The sequence below is a fragment of the Vulpes lagopus genome, chromosome 1 (assembly GCF_018345385.1).
Source record: "Vulpes lagopus strain Blue_001 chromosome 1, ASM1834538v1, whole genome shotgun sequence".
NCBI classification, from domain to species: Eukaryota; Metazoa; Chordata; class Mammalia; order Carnivora; family Canidae; genus Vulpes; species Vulpes lagopus.
The window spans coordinates 58,147,424-58,170,609 of record NC_054824.1 but is presented as its reverse complement, the minus strand read 5'-3'; the positions used below and the strand labels follow the sequence as shown (position 1 = coordinate 58,170,609).

Genomic DNA, 23,186 nt, shown 5'->3' with positions numbered 1-23,186 from the left:
TCAAAGGATGTTTGGCTGAGCAAGGAGTGTGCTGAGAGCACTGTGTTCTTCTAACCTGTCTTTTGCCAGAAGGCAATGTGCGTGAATATAAAGAGTCATAGTTGCCCCACTTCTTCCTACGTCTCTGGTACCTGTGGTTTACGTAGGTTATCTCATTGAATCCTTACACTAGTCCCATGAAGTAGGCACCACCAGCCATTTTACGTAAGGAAAGCAGGCGCTCAGAAGGGCACAGCTAGTCAATGGCAGAAGTGGGATTTAAATTCCTGTCCATCCCACTCCAAAACTATTGTTATAGTGTATTATTTAAGTAAGTTTATGAAGGAAGGGAAAGATAAAAGCCTATGGTGGGGGGCAGGGAAAGGTGGAGAGAATTCAACAGCCCCACACCTTTTTGAAGAACTAAACACCTGAGATTTAGCAGGAGGGGTACCAAGGTGAGAGTGTCGCCCTTTTCTTTAGAAAACAAAATAGCCAAGTCCCAAACCCCCACTTTCTGGCTCCAGAATGAACCACTATTCATTCTTTCCATTTTTCAAAATTTGGGAAAAACATTTAAGAAGTGAAAGTCTCCTGGGTTTTCCTCCTTTCTACTCAGAGCCAATAATTCTGGTAAAGTTGATGTCTATCAAGTCCCTCCCCACCCATCTTTTAATCATTAAGATTCTATTTGCTGACATAAGCCATCTTAGCTGTTGGGCAAGTTCACGTTCCTTCGGAGAACACTGGTGGCTTCCCTGGCTGGAGAGCGTGGGAGGTGGCTCTCTACCCCGCTCCGCACCTCACGGCCAAAGGCGAGAGCAAGGCGGGCGGAGGCTGGCCCCGGCGTCCCGCCTGCTGTTTCACAGCTCAGGAGGCTCCACGTTCGGCCTCGGGAAATGCTTTTCCGACAGCACGTGCTCTTCTGACCACAGGACTGGCCCATCTGGCCACGCAGTAGGTCCCAGTAGGCAGGACCTGGACCTTGAAGATTGCTCGGATACCCCCTGCGTGCAAAAGTGGGAGAGTATGGACGCACACGCAGTAGTACCTGCTGGGGCAGGCCGAGTCTGCAGTGCACACCTCTTCTCAGCACTGCATTCAGGGACATGATGTTGGGGGCAGGGACAGGTCACATGAAAGTGACCAAGGTGGGGGCATTTACACCCCGGAAGTCAGCAAACACTACACGTACAGGCTTGTTGAACATTGATCTGCATGATTGAATATGCCCCATTTTTTCTTCCAGTACGAATACATTTTTCTAGTTCTTGACAATTACAAAATTACAAAAAAATAACAATTACAAAAAAAAACCAAAAAACCCCACACCATAACAAATAGGTTATATGGCACTTTGTGTACTTATGTGTGAGGTTTTTTTTTACTGTACATACCTGGAAGTATATCTTTTTATTTTTAAAATTTTTTTTGTTTTTGTATATTTTTTTATTGGCGTTCTATTTGCCAACATGTAGTATAACGCCCAGTGCTCATCCCATCAAGTGCCCTCCTCAGTGCCTGTCACCCAGTCACCCCAACCCCTGCCCACCTCCTCTTCCACCACCCCTTGTTCGTTTCCCAGAGTTAGGAGTCTCTCATGTTTTGTCACCCTCTCTTATATTTCCCACTCATTTTCTCTCCTTTCCCCTATAATCCCTTTCACTATTTTTTTTATATTCCCCGAATGAATGAAACCATATAATGTTTGTCCTTCTCTGATTGACTTACTTCACTCAGCATAATACCCTCCAGTTCCAACCATGTTGAAGCAAATGGTGCGTATTCGTCGGTTCTAATGGCTGAGTAATATTCCATTGCATATATAGAAGAAGTGGACTTTTTAACTTATAAGCTATGCACATTTCAACTTATTAGATAGCGTCAGGTTGCTGGTCTACCAGCAGTGTGTCAAATTTCCTATTTTCTCATATTCTTGTATGACCAGCCTTCTTCATTTAAGCCAATCTGAGCATGAGGCGACATTTCATTGTTATTGGAATTGGTATTTTTCTGATTGTGAGGTTAAAAATCTTTTTATATGTTTTTTATTGGCCTTTTGGTTTTTTTGTGAATTCCGTGTTCATATTTTTTTTGCCCATTTTTCCCTTAGACCATCTTTTTCTCTTTTTAAATTTCATATTGATTTGTAGGAATTCTTTTATATATCCTGGATAACTTACTCTTCCTCAACTATATGCAGTATGAATATTTTCTTCCATTTGTGGCTTTTAACTATGCTGTTGTGTCTGTTGTCATGAAAAGTTTAAATTTTGATAGATTTACTATGAATTATATGTTTTTTTCTTGTTTAAGCAATCTTTTCTGACCTCAAAGTTAAAAGCATTTTCCTATATTTTTTCAAAGTTTAGATTTTGTATATACATCTTTAATCAACTCAGTTTTCTGTGGGGTGTGTGTGTTTGTGTGTGTGTGTGTGTGTGTGTGTATGAACAGTGTATGTGTGAGAGTTAAATTTTTTTCTCATATGAAAATGCTGTTGTCTTGTCCCCACATTATTACTGAAAGACCAAAGTTTCCCTATGGACTTTTTGGTTCCTATCATATGTGAAATTCCCATATATGCTTTCATCTGTTTTGATAGTTCTGTTCTGTAGACTACTTGTTCTTTCTTTTTGGCAATATCACACTGTCTACCATAACTTTATAAAAATCCTTAATATTCTATTAGGGCACTTCCTTTCTCCTTGTTCTTTCTTTTCAGTTTTCTTATATATTGTTGGAAGTTTACTTTTTTCATGTGAATTTTAGAAACAGGCTGTTTATCAAGTTTCACAAAAAACCTAAGATATTTGTTGGAATAATATGATATTCCAATAATAAGATATTTGTTGGAATAATATTTGTAGACTAATGTCAAAAAATTACCATCTTTGTTACATGAAGTCTTCCCATTTGTGAATATTTTGTATGTATAAATAAATATATATGTGTATGTATGTTGTATAGATAGATAGTTTTTACGTCCTTTGATAATTATTTAAAATATTTTAAATATTAAAATATTTCCATAAAATTGTTTTTCATTATTTACTGGATTTAAGTACTTTATGGTTATTTTATAGATTATTTTTATTTCTATTGTGAAGTGGAAATTTTATCTGTTGTATGAACAAATTTTGTTCATGTAGAGGAATATTCTATGCTGGTGCATAGAAATGTTACTGATTTTTATATGGTCATCTCAGTATTAACCTTTTCAAACCTGTCCCTGATCTGGGGAGCTTGAGATTTTATGTTAAACTTGATATCTGTCCTTAAAAGGGTTAATGACATTTTCTTTGGTTACTTTTTTTAATGCCATGATACATATGTGAGGGTCAAAGTTTCTAAGATGACAGCCAGAGCAAGGTCCAAAAAGTATTTATTGCAAGTTGTCTTTGCTCAGTCTGTTCATTCGCAACAATGGTTTGGACTAGATCTACTTGTGTTGTCTCTTTCATCTTGTTTTTTGCCCACATAGCAGCTGTATCAGTAAGTAGAGTTCTGCTTTCTTGGGTATTTAGAAATGTTAATTCTAGTTTATGTTAACAATTTTCTGTATATTTATTTTCTTTCAGATTAAGCATATTTCTAAAGGAAATGGTAAGAATTGATTGAAATGCATAGAGTGTTTCTGAAGTTTCTTTTATTCAGCAAGATAAGTAACAATTTCTTTCCTACTTTTAACAGTAAATGCTGAAGATTTTGATGAACAAAAGGATATTTCAGAAATCAATTTAGGTGGGTTCAATTTCTGTACTATTAATGCTCTGAAATAATTTTAAATCTTGTGCTACAATTGCTTTATAGCAATTATGATAGGGTATTGGGTAACCTTAGGAGAGAAATATCTATTGGTGCTTCATTTGAATTCGCAGTTTCTGAAAAATGGAAATGTGGGAAGAGAATAATGGTTAGACCTAATTTTCTAGAGGAACTAGTGAATGCCTCATGGATCTAGAAATACATAACATGACTTTGGTTTACAAAAACTTCAGGTTTTTTGTATTTATTTATTTTTTAAATGAAAGAAAAGTAGATGATTACTCTGCTTGCTACACACATGTGTATATGTATGTATGTATACATGTGTAGTATATGCCTAGGGTTATATTTAGTAGGGGGAAAACCCCAACCCCTCTACTGGTGTATCATATTCATTAGCAGCTGTTTGCTCAGGACTTAGGGATGAGTGTAAAGGTGTTTCCATTTCAACACTTGTCTATAAACATTTTTCTTGAAGAACTCCATCAGTCTGGTCCATTACTGAGAGGAGAGAGAAGCTGGGGTTATCATCTCTTTTCTCTCTCTTACTCTGCTTCTAAAATGAGGAGAAGCCTTTACATTCTGGATATCTTTGGTTAGGTTTGGCAAGAAACAGAGATATTTATGATCTTAAACACCTTGTGGTTTACAAAAGCTTTATCACCAGTTGCATTTATAATTGAGGTTATATGTCAAAAGCCACAGTAAAGGGGATGCCTGGATGGCTCAGTGGTTGAGCATCTGCCTTTGACTCAGGTTGTGATCCCAGGGTCCAGGGATCAAGTCCCACAATGGGCTCCCAGTAGGGTGCCTGCTTCTCTCTGCCTACATCTCTGCCTCTCTCTCTCTCTTCATTTCTCATGAATAAATAAATAAAATCTTAAAAAAAACTGTAGTAGAGTAAGTGCTGTTACCATTTTGTAGGAAGATGACAAGGAAGTTCCTTGTGGTTGAGATAGTGATTGGGCTCATCTCCAGGTCTTCTGATTCAGCTCAGTGCGATTTGAAGACTACAAAACTCAAAAAAACCATACCTAAGGGATGAATTTCTGTGGCTTTGTCCCACTTACAGGGAAGGCAGGCTCATTGATATATAATTGGAAAAGCATGAAACAATTTTAAAGAAATAGTTTGATCAGGTAAATTGGTGAATGGGCCCCAAGACTTCAGAGCCAGGCATCAAATTCTCTCTCTTTAGTGCCAGGCAATCAAGGTGTATGGACATGGGAGGATTTGCTGTAGTTTATACAGAGTTGGGACTAGAATTAGAGTTTTATTGATCTTGCCCTGATTTCTCCAGACCAAATAATTCTTTTACCTGAGAGCCACTCTTTATGCTTCTTCTCCACCAACCCCTCTGAGCTGTGCCTCCAATGAAGAAATCTTACCATGTGGATTTTTTTCTTTCCAACCCTGCTGCCAGAATTATTAAGGTTGCCCATACAGCCAGATCCTACATCACAAAAACTGTTTGGGAAAAATCACAGAAAGGGAATTGTCCTCTTTTTGTCTTCTCTTTATGCTTCACGTTTTAACCTTCTACCCCAACATTTGTTGCCATCAGTGTTTTCATTTCAGTAAAAGCAATTCCCTCTTCTAGTATATGTGCTGCCGAAGCGAGCACAGCAATTCCCTCTTCTAGATCAGAGGCTCAGAGCCTCTGATTCTTATCTTTCTCTTAACATACTTACCATCTATCAGCAAATGCAATTGGGTTGACCATCAGATTGTATCACGGGTTGTGACTTAGCACTTTCTCTTTTCCTGCCCTGGCCTAAGCCATCTGGTCTGGCCAGGTTCTTGCAGCCTCTCAACTGCCCTTGCTTTCCTGCCCTCCCCCTGCATAGGCTATTCCTCAGAGTAGAAAGAAGTCTCCTCTGGAAGGATTCAGGCAATGTGTGGGACGCCTGGGTGGCTCAGCAATTGAGCGTCTGCCTTTGGCTCAGGTAGTGATCCCGAGATCCCTGGATCGAGTCCCACATCAGGCTCCCTGCATGGAGCCTACTTCTCCCTCTGTCTGTGTCTCTTCCTCTCTCTCTCTCTCTCTCTCTCTCTCTCTCTCTCTATCTCTCATGAGTAAATAAATAAAATCTTAAAAAAAAAAAAGGGATTCAGGCCATGTCACTTCTCTTATCCACTCTCCCAGTCTTCCGACATTGGCCAGTGATGATTGACATCTCGTACAACATAGAACACACGCCCTAGAACCTTGATTCCCAAGGTGTATTCCACAGGCAGTATCACCTATACCACCTAAGAGTTCTCTAGAAATGCAGCATCTTTGGTCTATCTGAGACCTACAGAAGCAGCACCTCCATGTGGATGGACCCCGGCAGATTCCCTGCAAATTAAAGTTTGAGATGAACTGACCCTGGCCAGCCATCTGATCTTACTTTTTTACTGCTCTCTTCCCTACTTACTTGGACTCTCCATCCACCCTGACCCCCTAGCTATTCCTCTACAGAGGTGATTCTCAGTGTGTGGTTCCTCCCAACCAGCAGCATCAATATCACCGGAAAACTTGTCAGAAGTGAAAATTCTTAGGCTCTGCCCTAGACTTGCTGACTGAGAAACCCTCAAGAGATTTTCATGCTGAAATTTAGAAAGTTGCTCTAAGACATCAAGGTTTTCTTGTATCATTTCTCTCTCTCTCTTTAAAGATTTTATTTATTTATTTGAGAGGGGGGGAGAGAGAGAACACAGAAGGAGAGGGAGAAGCAGACTCCTTGCTGAGCAGAGAGCCCAACTCAGGGCTCGATCCCAGGACCCTGAGATCATGACTCGAACTGAGGGCAGATGCTTAACTGACTGAGCCACCCAAGTGCCCCCTGCCTCATTTCTATTTGCTTTTGCCCTTGCCATCAATACTCTTCTTTTATCTCCCACTCCATCAGATTTCTGCTTCAATGCCACCTCCTCAGAGAGGTCATCCTAAACCACCCTTTATAAAATATCAACCCTCCCACCCTTCACCACTTTTCTCCCCTATTTTTTTATTGCTCTTTTCACCGTCTGCTACTCAACATTTATTTGTCTCTCCTCCGTCTCCAGTCAAGAATGTCACCTCCTTCAGGGCTTCATTTTGTGCTCGCTTTGGTAGCACATATACTAAAACTTGAGGGCTTTGTTTTATTCTCTGCTACGTCCCTAGCATGTAGAACAAAGTCTTGCACATAATAGGTGCTTAATAAGTCTATGCTGCCCGAGCAGATTGGTCAATGAATCTCCTGAGGCTTATTTTTTTTTCATTTTTATTTTTTAGAGAGAGAGTGCATGCGTACTCTAGGATGCAAGCAGGGATATGATGGGTGGGGGAGGGGGCAGGGAAGGGGCAAGGACGGGGAAGGGGGCAGGCAGAGGGGAGAGAGAGAGAGAGAGAGAGAGAGAAAGAGAGAGAGAGGGAGGGAGAGAGAATCTTAAGCAGGCTCCATGGAGTCTGACAGGGTGCTTGATTCCAGGATCCTGAGATGATGACCTGAGCAGAAATCCAGAGTCAGATGCCCAACTGAGCCACCCAGGTGCCCCTCTTGAACCTTATTTTTAATGGGTATCTGTTTCTTTGGAAAGTGCTCCCGGCTCCCCCATTGCTGCACTCTCTTACCCCTGCAGGACCCCATCTATGCTGACCAACCTAGGGGCCAGGGTCTGAATGAGCTTGTTCCTATCACTCTAGAGGAGCCCAGCTGTCATCTTCATCCCTAATCCAGACCAATGTCAGAAAATGCAGGTGTTTGTTCATGACAAGCCTAAGCCAGAGTGTGAATAGACCAGCACATACTCCACCTCGTGAAAAGGAAATTCAAAACCTGGGTCCTATTTCCCATAGGGTAGTGATATAGATGTTGTTTTTGTTTAATTTTGCTGTTATCATATGCAGAAGTTAGGTTTATGGAGGTTAAGAAATATGTGCATGAGGAAAGAGATCGTGATGCTTTATTTCATCATTAGCAAGTGAAACCATGACTCCTCTTAATACCTAAAACCCCGGTGGTGTCATTTATCATGAATGAGCCGTCAGCTTTGCCAAATGGGACCTCTGTGACCGTATGAGGCTATGATGATAACTCTCTAGCTTGATTTCCCAGCTGTAAATCAGGGGCTATTCTCAGAATGAAATACAATCCACTGACCCTGTTTGGAGTACTTTGTGTTTTACAGGGCAGGCTGTTTGTCAAACATGAGGGTTGTCATAAGAAAAGACATTCTTTCAAATCCTCATAAATTTTTCCCACCAGGATCTTCCCTTTTAAGAATCTTATTTGCAAAAACACGATGAGGCCAGAATCAAGGAATACCATAATGGAGAAAGTTTATTATGCTAAGCTCCTGACAGCAGATATTTGGAGATACAGACTGAATGGATCAATACATAGTTGTCTGATCTTTATTGCAAGAGCATCATCTTGACCTTGGCTTTGGAGGGTACCATTATTTTTGTCATGGGACAGAGCAAAACCAAGTCATTTACCTAGGTTCACAAGGAAGGATAGAACAATAGCAGAAAGGACTTTGGATAGGAAGTCAGGAGTTCTTAAGCCCACTCAACTGCTGACCACCTAATGCATTACTTCCTGTCTCAAGACTCCCTTGTGCCCCCTGAAGTCCGAAGAGGTTTGGAGTCAATGATCAAAAAGATCCCTTCTAACTCATTTCTTACTTTTAAGATTCTTGGACAAGGTTTCTTGTTCCAAAATGAAGACAAAGGATGTGATAATACACAATATTGATGGGCTATTTAGATTTACTCAATTAGAGGGAATTTTGAATTGCTTCCAAAGACTTTGACAAAAGACTAACAATGCAAGATTTATAATGGAAAAGATTAATTTTATTATGAGAGATGCCTTTCAGTAATGCTCGTTCAAATATTTCTTCTTCTTTTTAATCTGCCTCTAGCTGCAGGCTTGGACCTCTTTCAAGGGGACATCCTCCTGCAGGTGAGTATCTTCCGAAGACACAATAGCATTCCTCAGGACTGGCTGTTTTTTTATTACTAGGAGCCTCTGCTGTGTCCAACCCTGGGCTGGACACTGTGGAGAACATGCAAGAATCTAATCTATCATCTATACCCACAAGAGTTTCCACTGTCGCTGATGATGACAAAGACAGATGAAAAATTAACAAACTGTACAAAGAATCTGTAATTATCACATTACTTGTTCACCCAACTTTCCTAGTAAGTGAAGACTGAGAAGGAAATGCACCAATATGTTTAAAATGGCTATCTCAGTTTTTAGAAATTGAAGATCTTCTAAATTTAGTTCTTAATAATTTCTCTGCACTTTCCAAATTGTCTGTAATGAATTAGTATTGCTTTTGTAATCAGAATACAAACACTCTCGTTTGAATCGTATGATAGGTTGTTTGTGGTATGAAAGTTCAGCAGAGGAGGAGGCCAGGGGGCCTCAAGAATTCACCTTCCCAGTCTTCTTTGTCTTGTTTCCACAGAACTCCAGAAATGGCCTGAGAGATCCTGAAGCCAGGTGGAAGTTCCCCATTCCTTACATTCTGGCTGACAATCTGGGTAATGTTAATTGTTTTAATTAGAAGCTTTGGGTTTTACTCTTCTCTCCCCTGCTCCTCCTATTCATCAGCTTCGGATTGGGAGTAACACCAATGCATCTGAGGGTTTCCAAGCCCTGATGATTCTTTATCCTGTGAGATGAAAGGCATAACATTATATTGACCCAGTGCGACTTAACCAGTCTGAGATACAGTGCATTGAATGGTAATTTTAAAAATTACAGAGTATCAAACAATAATTGTAAAAGGGCAGAACACATTAACATGTTAATGAAACCAAAAAGCACCCTGAAGAATAAAAGTACAGAAATATAATTTGGCTTCACCACCATGAAAAAATTTTCGCCTTCAAGACTAGTTTAGCTGAATCTAAATATATTTTCAGCATACTGATTTCTTCCACTTTTGTTATGAGACAAACATTCTGAACTTTTGAGAAAGAGAAAAATCTGTATTTCATATGTTCAGAGTCCTTGTTCCTCAGTATTAATAATTTCAATTCTCTCTCAGGATAAAGGGCGGGTTAAGTTATAGTTCACTCATTGTTAGAAATAATACTCAGGGGAAATAAGTAAATATTTGAAGCCATGGTGGACCCTGGCTGACCCCAAGCAGGTGACTGACAGCTGAGCAGCCAGGATGATGCAATGCTTACAAGGCTTATACCACATGGATGGAGGTAGATCAAAGGAGAGGGGGAGCTGGGACAAGCTTGCTCAATCTTAACAGACCCTAGGCTGCTCCCACTCTCAGGAGATAGAGCTTATGTTTCACTATTTTCCACCACTGTCATCAGTGCTGATCCCTTTTCTGGAGGAGAGTGAGATATAAACAAATGCTGTTGTTCTCAGTGATTGTTTTGGAAATTTGAGGTTTTATTCCTCCCAGTGTTTGGTGGCACACCTTCAAATTCACAGAGCACTCATATTTATTGGAATGCGATTGGAGAAACATCAGCTTTCCAGAGGTGTATTTTTTCCCCATTGCAATTTTTCTTCCTGTCTATTGCACCTGCACTATCCTCCCTTCCATCAAGACATAGACACACTCATTGAATCACCAATATGTGCTGGACATGGTGCCTTCACCAAATATTTGATTTAAGCTTCACCCGGCCTCTGTGAGGTGTTAAGTCAGTGCCTCTCAGACTTTTATGTACATAAGGCTCTGCTGAGGATTTTGTGGAATTGCAGAGTAGGTCGGGGGGTGGGGTCTCAGATTCTGCACTACCCCCCAAGTGATGCTGGTGCTTTTGGGCTGCTGGCCATAGCTTGAGTAGCAAGGTCTCTTTAGCTGCAGGTTGGTGACAGATTAAGAGAGTAAGATGGAAGACAGGTGGCCTGAAATAAGGTAGCAGCAGTAGTGGCTCTTAAGTACCCCACATGAGAATCACTTTTAGTGTAAAAAAAAAAAAAATTGGATGCCTAGGCCTATACCATTGCAAAAAAGCAAACATCCTAGAATTTCATATTTGTATACAATTCTTTTATTAAGTTAGATTTACACAGAGTAAAATACACAAATCAGTGTAAAAGCCAATGACTTTTGATAAATGCATATGTAAGCCATTCTCCCATCACTCCAGAAATTTCCCACGTGCTTGTACAGCCAATCTCTACCCACCTCTCCAAGACACTACCATTCCAATCACCTTTCCCTATAGATTGTTTTACCTGATTTATAGATAAATGGAATCATTTAGCATGTACTCTTTTGTATCTGGCTACTTTTGCTTAACATAGTTTTGAAGTTTTTCCATATTGTTGCAGGCCAGTAGTTCATTTTTTTTTTTTTTTTTTTACAACTCAGTAATGTTCCTCAGTAATATGGCAATTTTTAAAAGATTTTATTTACTGATTCATGGGAGACACAGAGAGAAAGGCAGTGACATAGGCAGAGAGAGAAGCAGGCTTCCTGCAGGGAGCCTGATGCGGGACTCGATCCCAGGATCCCGGGATCACGACCTGAGCCAAAGGCACTCAACCACTAAGCCACCCAGGTACCCCATTAATATGGCAATTGTTTATCCATTTTTCAATTGATGGACATTAAGTTGTGTCAAGTTTGAGCTCTTACGAAGAAAGATGGTATGATCATTTTTGTACAAGTCTGCATGGATAAATAAATATATATATATATGTTTATATATATATTTTGTCTTGAGCAAATTTCTAGAAATATAATTTCTTGATCATATGACAAATATATGTTTAACTTTAGTAAAAAATGCCAAGAAGTTTTCAAAACTCGCTGCACCATTTTTCATTCTCACTAGCAATGTAGCTGTGTCCCACTTGCTCTACATTTTCAATAACATTGGTGGTGTTAATGTTTCTTAATTGCAGCCATTCTACTGGTTGCAAAATGGAATCTCACTGTGATTTTAATTTGCATTTCCTAATGACTAATGATATTTCCCACATTGCCATGTGTCATTGACCATTTTGGTATGTTTTTTTATGAATGATCTGTTCTACTCTTATTATGCTTTTTTTATCGTATTATTTGTCTCTTCATTATTTGTAGAAGAATTTCATATATTATGGACGAAGTCTTGTCATAGATAGATAGATATCTCGAAAATTTTCTCCCAGTCTGTGACTTTCTTTTTTTGTTTATTTTTAAAGCAGTGTATTGATTTATTAATCTTTTCAAAGAAGCAACTTTTGACTTAATTTTTTCTACCTTCTCTGCTTTCCATTTCATTGCTTTTTGCTTATCTTTATTATTTCCTTTCTTCTACTTAATTCCAGTTTAATTTTCTCTCCTTTTTTTATATTAAAGGTTGAAATTTATATCATTGACTTTAAACCTTAACTTTTCTAATGAAATATAATTCTATAATATGACACCTAAAGCTATACATTTTATTTGAAGCTCTACTTTTAGTGTTTTCCACAAATTTTGATATGGTTGTATCTTTATTCAAGTTCAGATATGTTCTAATTTCAATTGTAATTTTTAAAAATCCATGGATCAGATAGAAGTGTGTTTTTAAATTTACAAATGTCTATAGCACTTCCAGATATTCTGTTATTGATTTCTAGTTTAATTTTGTTAAGGTCAGAGAACATATTGATCTTTTTGAAATTTACTGAGGCATATTTTGTGGCCTATCTTTGTGACTGTTCCATGTGTACTGGAAAAGAACTTACATTTGGCTGATTTGGGCTGTGTTATTTTATCAATGTCAAATAGGTCAAGGTGGTTGGTTGTGTTGCTCAAATATTTTTATCTGCATAGAGTTTTGGACTATTGTTTTATCTGCTACTGAGAGAAAGGTGCTAAACTCTTTAACTATAATTGAGTGTTTGTGTATCTCTTAGCATTTTCTTGAAACTCTTCCTTTGGGCAAGCACATTGTTATATCGTCTAGCTAAATTGACTCATCATTTAAGGAAATTTCTCTTGGTAATTTTATAGTAATCCTCTTTATTTTGGAATCTACTTTGTAATTTAAATATAGCTACACCAGCTTTTTAAAACTTACTGTTTTCACTGTGTATCTTTTTCAGGTTTTCACCCTTAACCTATCAATGTCTTTAGAGTGTCTCTTTTTCAGACAGTATATATTTGAGTCTCACTTTTTTTTTTTTTATCAAATATATCAACTTGTGAATTTCAATTGGAATATTTGGTCTATTTACATTTATTTTTTTTATTTTTTTTTTTTTGGTCTATTTACATTTAATGTAATTATTGATATAAATTGATTTAGAAGTATCGGTTATTATTTGTCTCCTAGTTTTTATTTTATTCTTCTTTTCTTGCCTTCTTTTGGTTAAATCTAACAATTTAATATTTCATTTGGCTCTTGTAGTGGCTTTTTAGCTCAACCCTTTTGTCTTATTTTGTGAGGCTTTGTCACAGGAATTACACAATTTGTAGCCTTCACATGTAACAGTATACTTAGACTTAACAGTATGCATTTTGCATAAAATGTAAGCATTTTACAACAGTATCATTCCATTTATACCCCTTCCTTTCATGTATTGTTGGCTTATATATATTTTCAACCACATATTTTATTTATTTATTTATTTATTTATTTATTTATTTAAGATTTTATTTATTCATTCATGAGAGACACACACAGAGAGGCAGAGACACAGGCAGAGGGAGAAGCAGGCTCCGTGCAGGGATCCCGACGCGGGACTCGATCCCGAGTCTCTAGGATCACGCCCTGGGCTGAAGGCGGCGCTAAACCACTGAGCCACCGGGGGCTGCCCAACCACATATTTTTATAAACCTCATAATACAGAGTTATCAGTTTTTGCCCTTTAATCAGTTGTCTGAGAGTAATTAATGAAGAAAAGTAGTCTTTGTATTTGCTTTTATACTTGCAATTTCTGGTGTTGTTCATTCCTCCTGGAGATCTGAGTTCCTATCTGGTTTCTTTTCTCTTCAGCCTAAAGAACTTCCTCTACCATTTTTTTTTTTTTTTTTAAGTAGGCTCCATAACCAGTGTGGGGCCCAATATGGGGCTTGAACTCTCAACCCTGAGATCAAGACCCATGCTAGATCAAAAGGTCAATGCTTAACTGACTGAGCCACCCAGGCACCCCTTCCTTTAACATTTCTTGTTAGAAACAAAAACAAAAACAAAAACAAATTCTCTTCTTTCTCCAAAATAATCTCTTTACTGTCTTCATTTTGAGGGGCATTTTTTACTGGAAATAGAATTTAATTTAATAGGTTTTTATTCTTCTTTAAAGTTACAATTATCGTCTTTTTCTTTTCCCCATTTTGTTATGAAAAATCTTAAATATATGAAAAGCTGAAAGAATTGTGAAGTGAACACTCATATACTCATCACCTACATCATACAAACAGCATTCTGCTATATTTGCTTTATCTTATTAATCCATCCTGTCCATCCTTCTATCCATCTATAGATGCATTCAATTTCTGATACATTTCAAAGTAAATTGCAGGGACAGTATGCTTTACTCCAAACACTGCGGCATGTGTATCTTTAACTAAAGTCTAATATTTGTTTATGGTTCTTTTTTATGTAACTGTACATAGAGTAAAATGGATGGAGTCTTAAGCGTACAGTTCAATGAATTTTAAAATATTTATGAATCTTGTAACTTATACATTACACTTATACAATGTAAAAATGCATGCAACTCCTATTAAGATATGGAGCACTTTTATTATCCCAGAAAATTCTCTCATGTTCGTTCATAGTTATTCTTATCCTTTCAGAAATAACAATTTGTTGTTGTTGTTTTATTTTTTTAAAAAGATTTTATTTATTTATTCACGAGAGACACACACAGAGAGAGAAAGAAGCAAAGACACAGGCAGAGGGAGAAGCAGGCTCCATGCAGGGAACCTGACGTGGGACTCAATCCTGGGTCTCCAGGATCAGGCCCTGGGCTGAAGGCGTCGCTAAACCGCTGAGCCACCCAGGCTGCCTTTGTTGTTTTAATCATAGATGAGTTTGCCTGTTCTAGAATTTCATGCAAACAGAATCATATTTTATGCTTTTTTCAGTTACTCAGTAAAATGTTTTTGAGATTCACGAATGTTGTTGTATGCATCAATAACTTTTCCTTTTTATTATTGAGTGGCATTCCATTGTATGAATACAGTATATGACAGCTTTTTCAACCAATCTCCTGTTGATAGACACCTGGGTTGATTCTATGCTTGAGTGTTTATGAATAACTTACTATGAACATTCTTGTACATGCCTGTTTTGAATATATGGTTTTATATTCATGTCTCCTGTGTAAATATCTAAAGTGAAATTGCTGGGTTATAATACAGATGTAGGTTTAGTGTTGGATCTCATTTAAAGTGCTTGTACCATTTTACAGACTTCGACAAACAATGAATGAATGTTCATTTACTCTACATCCTTGCCAAAATTCATTGTTGTTATTCTTTTTAATTCTAGCCACCATGCCGGTGAACATATAATGGCAATTAATTGTGGTTTTAGTCTACTTATTGCTGTTTGACTTTCTTTTTGTTTACTTATTGGTCATTTGTATGTCTTCCTTTGTGAATATCTGTTTAGATCGTTTGCCCATTAAAAAAATTAGTTATTTGTCTCTTCTACTTTGAGTTATAGGAGTCCTTTATATATTCTAGATACAAGTCTTGTCAGATATGTATTTTGCAAATACGGTTACATTGTCTCTGGAGTATTTTCCTAACTTTTGTGGAAACTTAACTGTCTTGGGTACAAATGTTTATATTATAAATGTTACTAAGAATAGATAAAATTTCATGAAAATCTTTCAGTAGGTTTAGTGCATACTCTTGTTGTTGTTATCTATGTTATTTCCACAAGTAATTTATTGATTATTCCACTGATTATTTATTTAATGACATTAATATAATCTTATGACATCTGAGCTGTGGAATCAGTTTATTAAATGAAATAAGGGCCAGAAAAACATAAGGTAAGTACTTTGTAAAGTGCTAAGAATTATAAACTCTTTGAGAGAATGCACAAAATCAAATGTACAACAAATACAACTTTATATAACCGAGCTTAATTTTTAACTTAGAGCTCTACTTTCAATGAGTTGATGGGATAGAAAAAAGAAAACACACATACTAAGTAAAATATAATCTCTATTCCTCTGGAGTATCTTTCCTCCCCACCTCATGCTTGTCTTACGCAATGCCAGGGTGTGTGTATGTGCGGCGAAAGGAAAAACATTTGATCATTGGTCACTGGTCCTAACCTGCAGGTCACTAATAAGCCCCTACTGTTCTGGCCTCTTCAGGTTCATTAGGCTTCTGCTGCTTTCATTCCAAGTTTGGGTTATAAAAATATTTTCCAAGGCTGTTTCCAGTGCTACCTGTTTAGTCTTGTCATCTTTCCACATGTCTTGCAGGGAAGCAGGTTAACATCACATGTGCTTCTTATGCTTCCAGAACCCATAAACCTTTCTAAACTCTGCTCTCTTCCTCCAGCAAGAGGGGGTATCTTATTAGACTGGGGTAAGCACCATTCTCATTGCTTCTCTCCAAGTGCTTTATTTACATAGAAGACAGAAATGAGTTGCAATCATTTCTATCTTCTGCTCTGCAGTGTGACTCTCCTGAGGCAGTGTGCTCAGGAAAGGGGGAGAGAGGAAATGAGGTAGTTTGTTTATAATTTTGTCCAACTACACATACAGGTATATTCTTATCATGTAGGTCTATTTACATTATGCATTTAATGTTTATGTACACGACTAGTTTTGTAGTTTTAGTTTACAAGGAATCTACTTACTACCAAAAAATGTAGACCATAGACCTCTGTGAATTTCATGTGGTGGCAAGATCTTCTCTAAACTATGTTATGTGTATTATCTAGGTGGCAAGATCTTCTCTAAACTATGTTATGTGTATTATCTAAGATCTAAATAATGTTCACTGATATTTTTACTGGTTTCTGCAGGGCTGAATGCCAAAGGAGCCATTCTTTATGCTTTTGAAATGTTCCGCCTCAAGTCCTGTGTGGATTTCAAGCCCTATGAAGGAGAGAGCTCATATATCATATTTCAAAAGTTTGATGGGTAAGTATGAAATTTTACAGAGTATGTAATCATGCATTCTTTTGTTTATAAAACTGATACATGTCTTTCTTTTTTTCTGATACATGTCTTTCAAAAGAAGAAAGTAGGAAGAAACTAAAAGCAAAATAAAATCTTTTTCTGTGAATTTTAAAATTCAATAACATTTTTAATGCCCTAGATGGAGAAGGAGTTGCTTAGACACCTCTGGGCCATAAGGAGATTTATTTAGATTCTTTTCCTGGGTTTAGGTCATGATTTAAATTACAGTACTTTTTCTAAACTCAGTTGTATTAAAATATAAATTATAAACCCCTTTTTATGGTATTCCTTTAAATTATGCTACTCTGTTGGCTGGATTTCTTTGAGAAGTTCTAGATGTAGTTTGTAGTTATTTATTTCCCAGGAAAAATAAATGGTATATCAAGAAAAAGTTTCTCTTTTTCAGTGGCATTTATGTCAATCAACCTGGGCTAGATGAGGCTGGAAAGCCAAGCTAACATCTGCCTTGATTGCATGTTTGTGTCTTTAAAGCCCAACTGGAGACATTTCCTCCTGCTGCTCCCAGATTGCCTCTAGGTGTTGCCTGGATTTGGTTGTCTAGTTCTGCTAGTGTTTTTGTTAATTATGGATGGATAACAGAGATGAGGAAGGAAGTTAACACCTGCTTTTGCCCCTTAAGAAAAAAAATGGAAGGGATCCCTGGGTGGCGCAGCGGTTCGCCTGCCTTTGGCCCAGGGTGCGATCCTGGAGACCCGGGATCGAATCCCACATCGGGCTCCTGGTGTATGGAGCCTGCTTCTCCCTCTGCCTGTGTCTCTGCCTCTCTCTCTCTCTCTCTCTGTGACTATCATAAATAAATAAAAATTAAAAAAAAAAAGAAAAAAAATGGAAAATATAGTAGAAAAAAAATAAAATTGTGATGACCACTTAGATACCAGTTAAGTACCTTACTTACTTGAGTAGTTGCTCTCTTGGCTCAGGCTTTTATTAAAACACAAATTTATGTACACCTAGTATGTGCCGGAAAGTATGCTAGTCTCTAGATACAAAGAACCATAAGACACAGTCTTAGATCTCATAGGGTTTAGAGTTGGCAATTGGCGATAGTGGAGAGACAACAAGGGGAAATAGTTAGATATGCTATGAGGAGTGCTCTGAGCCACAAGAAGACATAGGGGCAGAGGAGAAAGAGGGACAAAATGGGGATGGGAAGGGAGGGAGACCCAGAGAGAAAGGGGAAAGGAAGAAGAAGGAAGAGAAAGAGGAAGAGAAGAGAGACAGAAGAACAAAAGCAAACACAAACACGAATCTGGCTTGCCTGGAGAACTCACTAAGTTCTGAGTGTCTGAAGCTTTGTATGTAAGGGGCAGAGTGGTGGGCCATGGAGCCAGGACCATAAACAAGAACCTGGTCAGAGATAAACCATATATGAGGAAATCCACCATTCTGTGCATGATTTATGATATGCTCAGGTTTCCATTTTAGAAAAATTACTCTAGCAACAGTGGATAAAGAATTGAAGTGGCAGCATGACTGGTGGCAGGAGACCAATTAAAGAATGTCCCAACTGTCCAGGACAGAAATAAAACGGGACCTGCACTGAAGAAGAATAGTTGAAATGAAGGAGCAGGACTGGATTTCAGAACTATGAAAACAGGGGACTTCTCAGAAGCTGGTTGTTAGGGGGCACCTGGGTGGCTCAGTGGTTGAGCATCTGCTTTTGGCTCAGGTCGTGATCTTGGGGTCCTAGGATTGAGTCCCACATCACAATCCTCTCAGGGAGCCTGTTTCTCCATCTGCCTGTGTCTCTGCCTCTCTCTCTGTGTCTCTCATGAATAAATAAATAAAGTCTTTATTTTAAAAAAAGGTAGTTCTTAGTTCATGTGAGGGGTTAAGAAGAAAGAGGAATCAAGGGTGTCTGTTTGATTTTTGATTCAATGACTGTCAAGTAGTAACTTCATCCTCTGAGCCTGGCAATACTGTCAGAAGAACCACTTTAGGGATAAGATAGTCAATGTGTTTCTGAACATGTCCTGAGGTTCTTCTGGATCACATAAGTGGAGATAACCAATAGTATTTGCACAGTTTCTTTTCATGTGAAGATAAAACATGTAAAGTATAGCTTGGGCCTTGCCAAGAACACAGATTTTGGAGGTTCTCTGTTTTTGACCTTTTCGTCTTGTCCCTTGGCAGCATTTTAGCTTCAAGAAAGTGCCAAAGGCTTTAGTTATTTATTGAAGACTTCAGGAAAAAAAAAAAGTTCATTTTCTTAACACTTTTATATCCATTTTTAGCTACCACTGTCTTTTCTCTCTCTCTCTCTTAAAAATAAAACTAAGCTAATGTGATCACTTTCCAAAAGTTCTTTCCTTCCTAGTAAAATTCTCCTGTCTTCTTTTCAGTTTTTAACTAAATCCCTGAAGTACTTGATAAAGAGGTAGGTCAACTTTGAGGGACATTCTCTGTAAAACCTGAATCTGGGAGATTCTTACTACCTGTGGCCAGGAGGGGGCTCTGTTACATTTAAATTAGGGGAAGGGAAAAAGAGAGGAAGAAGGTCAGTTGCAGGGGGGAGAAGCTGCACCAAAGTGCCCCGAATCCTTCAGGGTTCTGGTCCCCTGAAGCAAGATGTTAACTGGGTTCTTTTAGAAAGACAACGGAAAAGATTGAGAGCTGCAGAGTTGTGGCATTTTTGCAACTTACACATTTCCATTGGAGGAGGGATGTTAAAAAAAAAAAGGTAAATAGTAAGTGCTTCCTCTGGATTTCGGATATTTCACGGAGTCAACTGATTTGGTAATGAAATGCTACTGTCAGAGAGGCAAATAGATCATGACCATGTTTGCATAACTCAGTGAGGTTACAAAAGATCATTGATTGTATTCTTAAAATTGGTGAATTTCATGGTATGGAAGTTATACCTTAACATGTTATTAGAAGATAATTAAGATCTACCTCAGAGTAGAAATCAAATCCATTAGCATTTGAGGGTATATGATATTAACAATCTCCAGGAAGGTGATGGCAAAGTAAGACAATGTGATTGTCACCAAAGAACTTGGAATCCATCGGTCTCTTTTAAAATTATGAGCAAATCTCTGAATCTGTTGAGCACTGGTTAGAGTATAGATCGTCTTCCGCAACTTAAAGCAGATAAGGAAACAATTCGTGGAAGGCTTTGAATTTGCTAAGAGAGGTGAAAAGTTGGATTTATATTAAAAAAAAAGACAAAATAATTGGGGTAAAAAGGGGAGCAAAATGCTGCACCATGTGGAATTTAGAGAATCTGGGAGAAGATCATGAGTCTACTGTTTTTTTTTCGAGAAGTTATGGGTCCTTCTTGCCCAGAGCCCTTCAGAAATGGTAGGTGGCCAGCTATGTGCTTTCATAACTCTGCAGATCCACTGACAGCCAAAGAAATGAATTGGCTTCTTCAATGCGGTTCTTGTTCGTGATCAAAGAACTTATACCTGTCCATTTAGGAGACTTGAAAATTCATTTAAGTATAAAGAAGGAAATTTAAATCACCCATAGCCACCACCTAGAGACAACTTAATATTGTGGTACAAAAGCAATGGCATTATTCTGTGGAATGCCCTTTGGGTTTGTGAAGGTGAGAAAGGATGCCAACTTTTACTTCTTTCTACCTGGTGCATTATTAGGATTGATTTGCCTCTGAGAATATGTCACTTTGATAATGCACCACAACTTTCAAAGCCTGCTTATTATTTCCTCCAGGAAATGTTGCTCATTTAGCCAGTCCCCTATTTTGAACTATTAGCTTATGAGGATCCTACTGATAATTTCTTTTTTAAATCAAACCTAACTTCCTTCAAGTTTGTGTTCTGGAACCCTGTGAGTTACAGCCCCCTGAGAGTTCTTTAGGAGAAAACTTCCCTCTTCTCTTCTTTAAAGATGCTGGTCTGAGGTTGGCGATCAACACGTGGGACAAAACCTTTCCATTGGCCAGGGATGTGACTATAAGGCCATTATTGAACATGAGATCCTCCATGCTTTGGGATTTTACCATGAGCAGTCAAGAACTGACCGAGATGACTATGTGAACATCTGGTGGGATGAAATTCTTCCAGGTGTGTAGAATCCCAAGTACTTGGGTGGGATTTGCTGTCATCTTTATCACTTGCTGGGACCAACCCTGGGATGTCCAGTCTCATCTGTGTGCAGATAGAAGCATCAGCTGGGAACACAGATAGGAAAAGGATTTGTTGGCCTTTCCTGTGGGCTGTGCTCATCTGATTATAACTGACACCAGATAAGGGCCTTAGGGAATTGTATATGTTGGCTAATTCAATGTTAACTGAAACTTAATCAGAAACTTTTGCTTTGTTTCAGTGTTTTCATTGAAAAGCTATCTAAAATGCTGTCTATTTTCCTGTTGTAGTAAACTGACATCCTCTGAGGATGTCATAGTCATTTTTCCAGATGTGAGATCACATGTAGGTCTAGGAGTCTGCATGAAGTTTAGTTGAACATCCGATGACCCTAATATATACTCAAGAACTTTCTTGGTTCTTTACCAAATCAATGATAGGTGTTTAAAAACAAAATAAAACAACAACAAAAATGAATTCTTTCATTTGAAATTGTCACTTCAATTGTGTTCATTCTGGCTGATAGCCTGAGTTCTAGTTAACCAAAATTTACTGGCCTTTCTTCCTCCTGTCTTACTCCTTCCTCTCTTCTAAGTACCTCCCTCCCTCTGCCTCCAGCCACATTATGCAAAGGATAATACAGTCCAGTTCACTTATTGTTAGTCAAGTATGTTATTCTAACAATTTTTGTGTTCCTTAGCTTCTTTAGACCTCCTTGGATACCACCTTTCCTAGTTGTTTGAGACAACTAAGTAGAGTGTTTTTGAGCATACCAAACATTTAAAAAAATTATTTATTTATTTAAGAGAGAGCATGAGCACGGGGAGGGGCAGAGGGAGCTTGAAGCCTTGCAGCTGATCCCAGGACCCTGAGATCCCAGGATCCTGAGATCATGACCTGAGCTGAAGGCAGACACTTAAACCAACGGACCCACCCAGGTGACACCCCGCCCCTTTTTATAGATTTTGTTTAATTATTTGGGAGAGAGAAATTGAGAAAAAACACTTTTATTGATCAGTTTCCCAATGTGCTGAGAAAAAAAGTCAGTATTGTGTTTCTGAAAGCACCTGGTTTTTATTTAGGAATTAGTTCAGGAAGTGGAAAAACATTCTTTTTGGCAGCAAATTATTAATAAAACTTTAATGTATTAAAATGCCTCATCTATTAGCATATGTGGCTTTCACAAAGCAAATAATTGCTTTATAATTATCTGTTTTAGTTAGATTCTAATTTCATATGTGGGTTCATATATAGCAGTGTATTTATAATGATTTTATATTTAGGGACTTGTAAGATCTTGTCATACTTTAAAATTAAATACAAAGCTCCAAAGAACTTCTGCCAAAACTAACTAATTTTGAAGTAAGGTGGATCAACGGTTCTCACATGAGGTAGGGTTAGGGATGGCTAATCATATCAAAATCACCTAAAGGGTTTCTCAATCTGGGTCCTTCCCACTACCTCATATTCTGATATGTCTATGAATGTGAAGTGGTGAGGAAAGAAGGAAAACTGTGTGGTTTGTGAAGACCTGATACAGCCAGGATTGACCCTGGCTGTATCTCACACACACACACACACACACACACACACACACACACACACTTCTATCCATCTTACCACCCAACCACTGAGCTGGAGATCAAGTAATATTCTTCTTTGCCTCCCAGTCCAATCTAGAAAAGTATTGTGGGTATTCCCCTAGACATGAAATAACAGATCAAATTTAATGTATTTGTCTCCTGGATGTAATAGTGTTATAACCAGGTCTCTATAGGAGGGGAAGGAGAGTAGGGTCACTGGTCAAAGGATCTAATCTCCACTTGCAAGACTCGGGGCACTACTTGACTTTGTCTGTACATGCCTAGCGACTTGGATTTCCTACTTTCCTATACATAAACTTGGTTCTGTTGAATGTCAAATAAGGATGTAGAAAACATTCACGTTTTTAAGTATAAAGAACATAATGATTAGTGCTTTTAAAATGATTTTCAGCCAAATGAAGGTCCCTTTCTCAGAAGGAGCCAACACATTTGCCAGTGTAATTTTCAGACTTGCTCAGTTCTTGGTTGAACATGATTTACCCAACATGTGTTGCTTATTCCTATCTATATTTTCATCAGGTATAATTCCATATACCTAAATGTCCTGAACTGTTTTCAAATGACATGTCAGATCAATAAGATGGTAAGCAAGGGCAGTATTCTTGCTCAGGTAATTTATAACTTTCTTTGCATCTTGTCTTCAGTTGATGACAATCTTACCCTTCAACCTAAGG

At 38.1% G+C, this 23,186-nt stretch overlaps 1 protein-coding gene across 1 annotated transcript in view; it reads left to right on the top strand.

Moving 5' to 3' along the window:
- Positions 1 to 3,375: 3,375 nt before the first annotated feature.
- The window catches only part of MEP1A (meprin A subunit alpha), a 34,672-nt gene continuing 14,861 nt past the window's right edge, over positions 3,376 to 23,186 (top strand). The window contains exons 1-7 of the mRNA XM_041756407.1: positions 3,376 to 3,474; positions 3,561 to 3,585; positions 3,673 to 3,723; positions 8,644 to 8,684; positions 9,196 to 9,271; positions 16,679 to 16,796; positions 20,712 to 20,887. Coding sequence (XP_041612341.1) covers positions 3,406 to 3,474; positions 3,561 to 3,585; positions 3,673 to 3,723; positions 8,644 to 8,684; positions 9,196 to 9,271; positions 16,679 to 16,796; positions 20,712 to 20,887 — 556 coding nt within the window. The 5' untranslated portion in view covers positions 3,376 to 3,405. The remainder of the gene's footprint in view (positions 3,475 to 3,560; positions 3,586 to 3,672; positions 3,724 to 8,643; positions 8,685 to 9,195; positions 9,272 to 16,678; positions 16,797 to 20,711; positions 20,888 to 23,186) is intronic.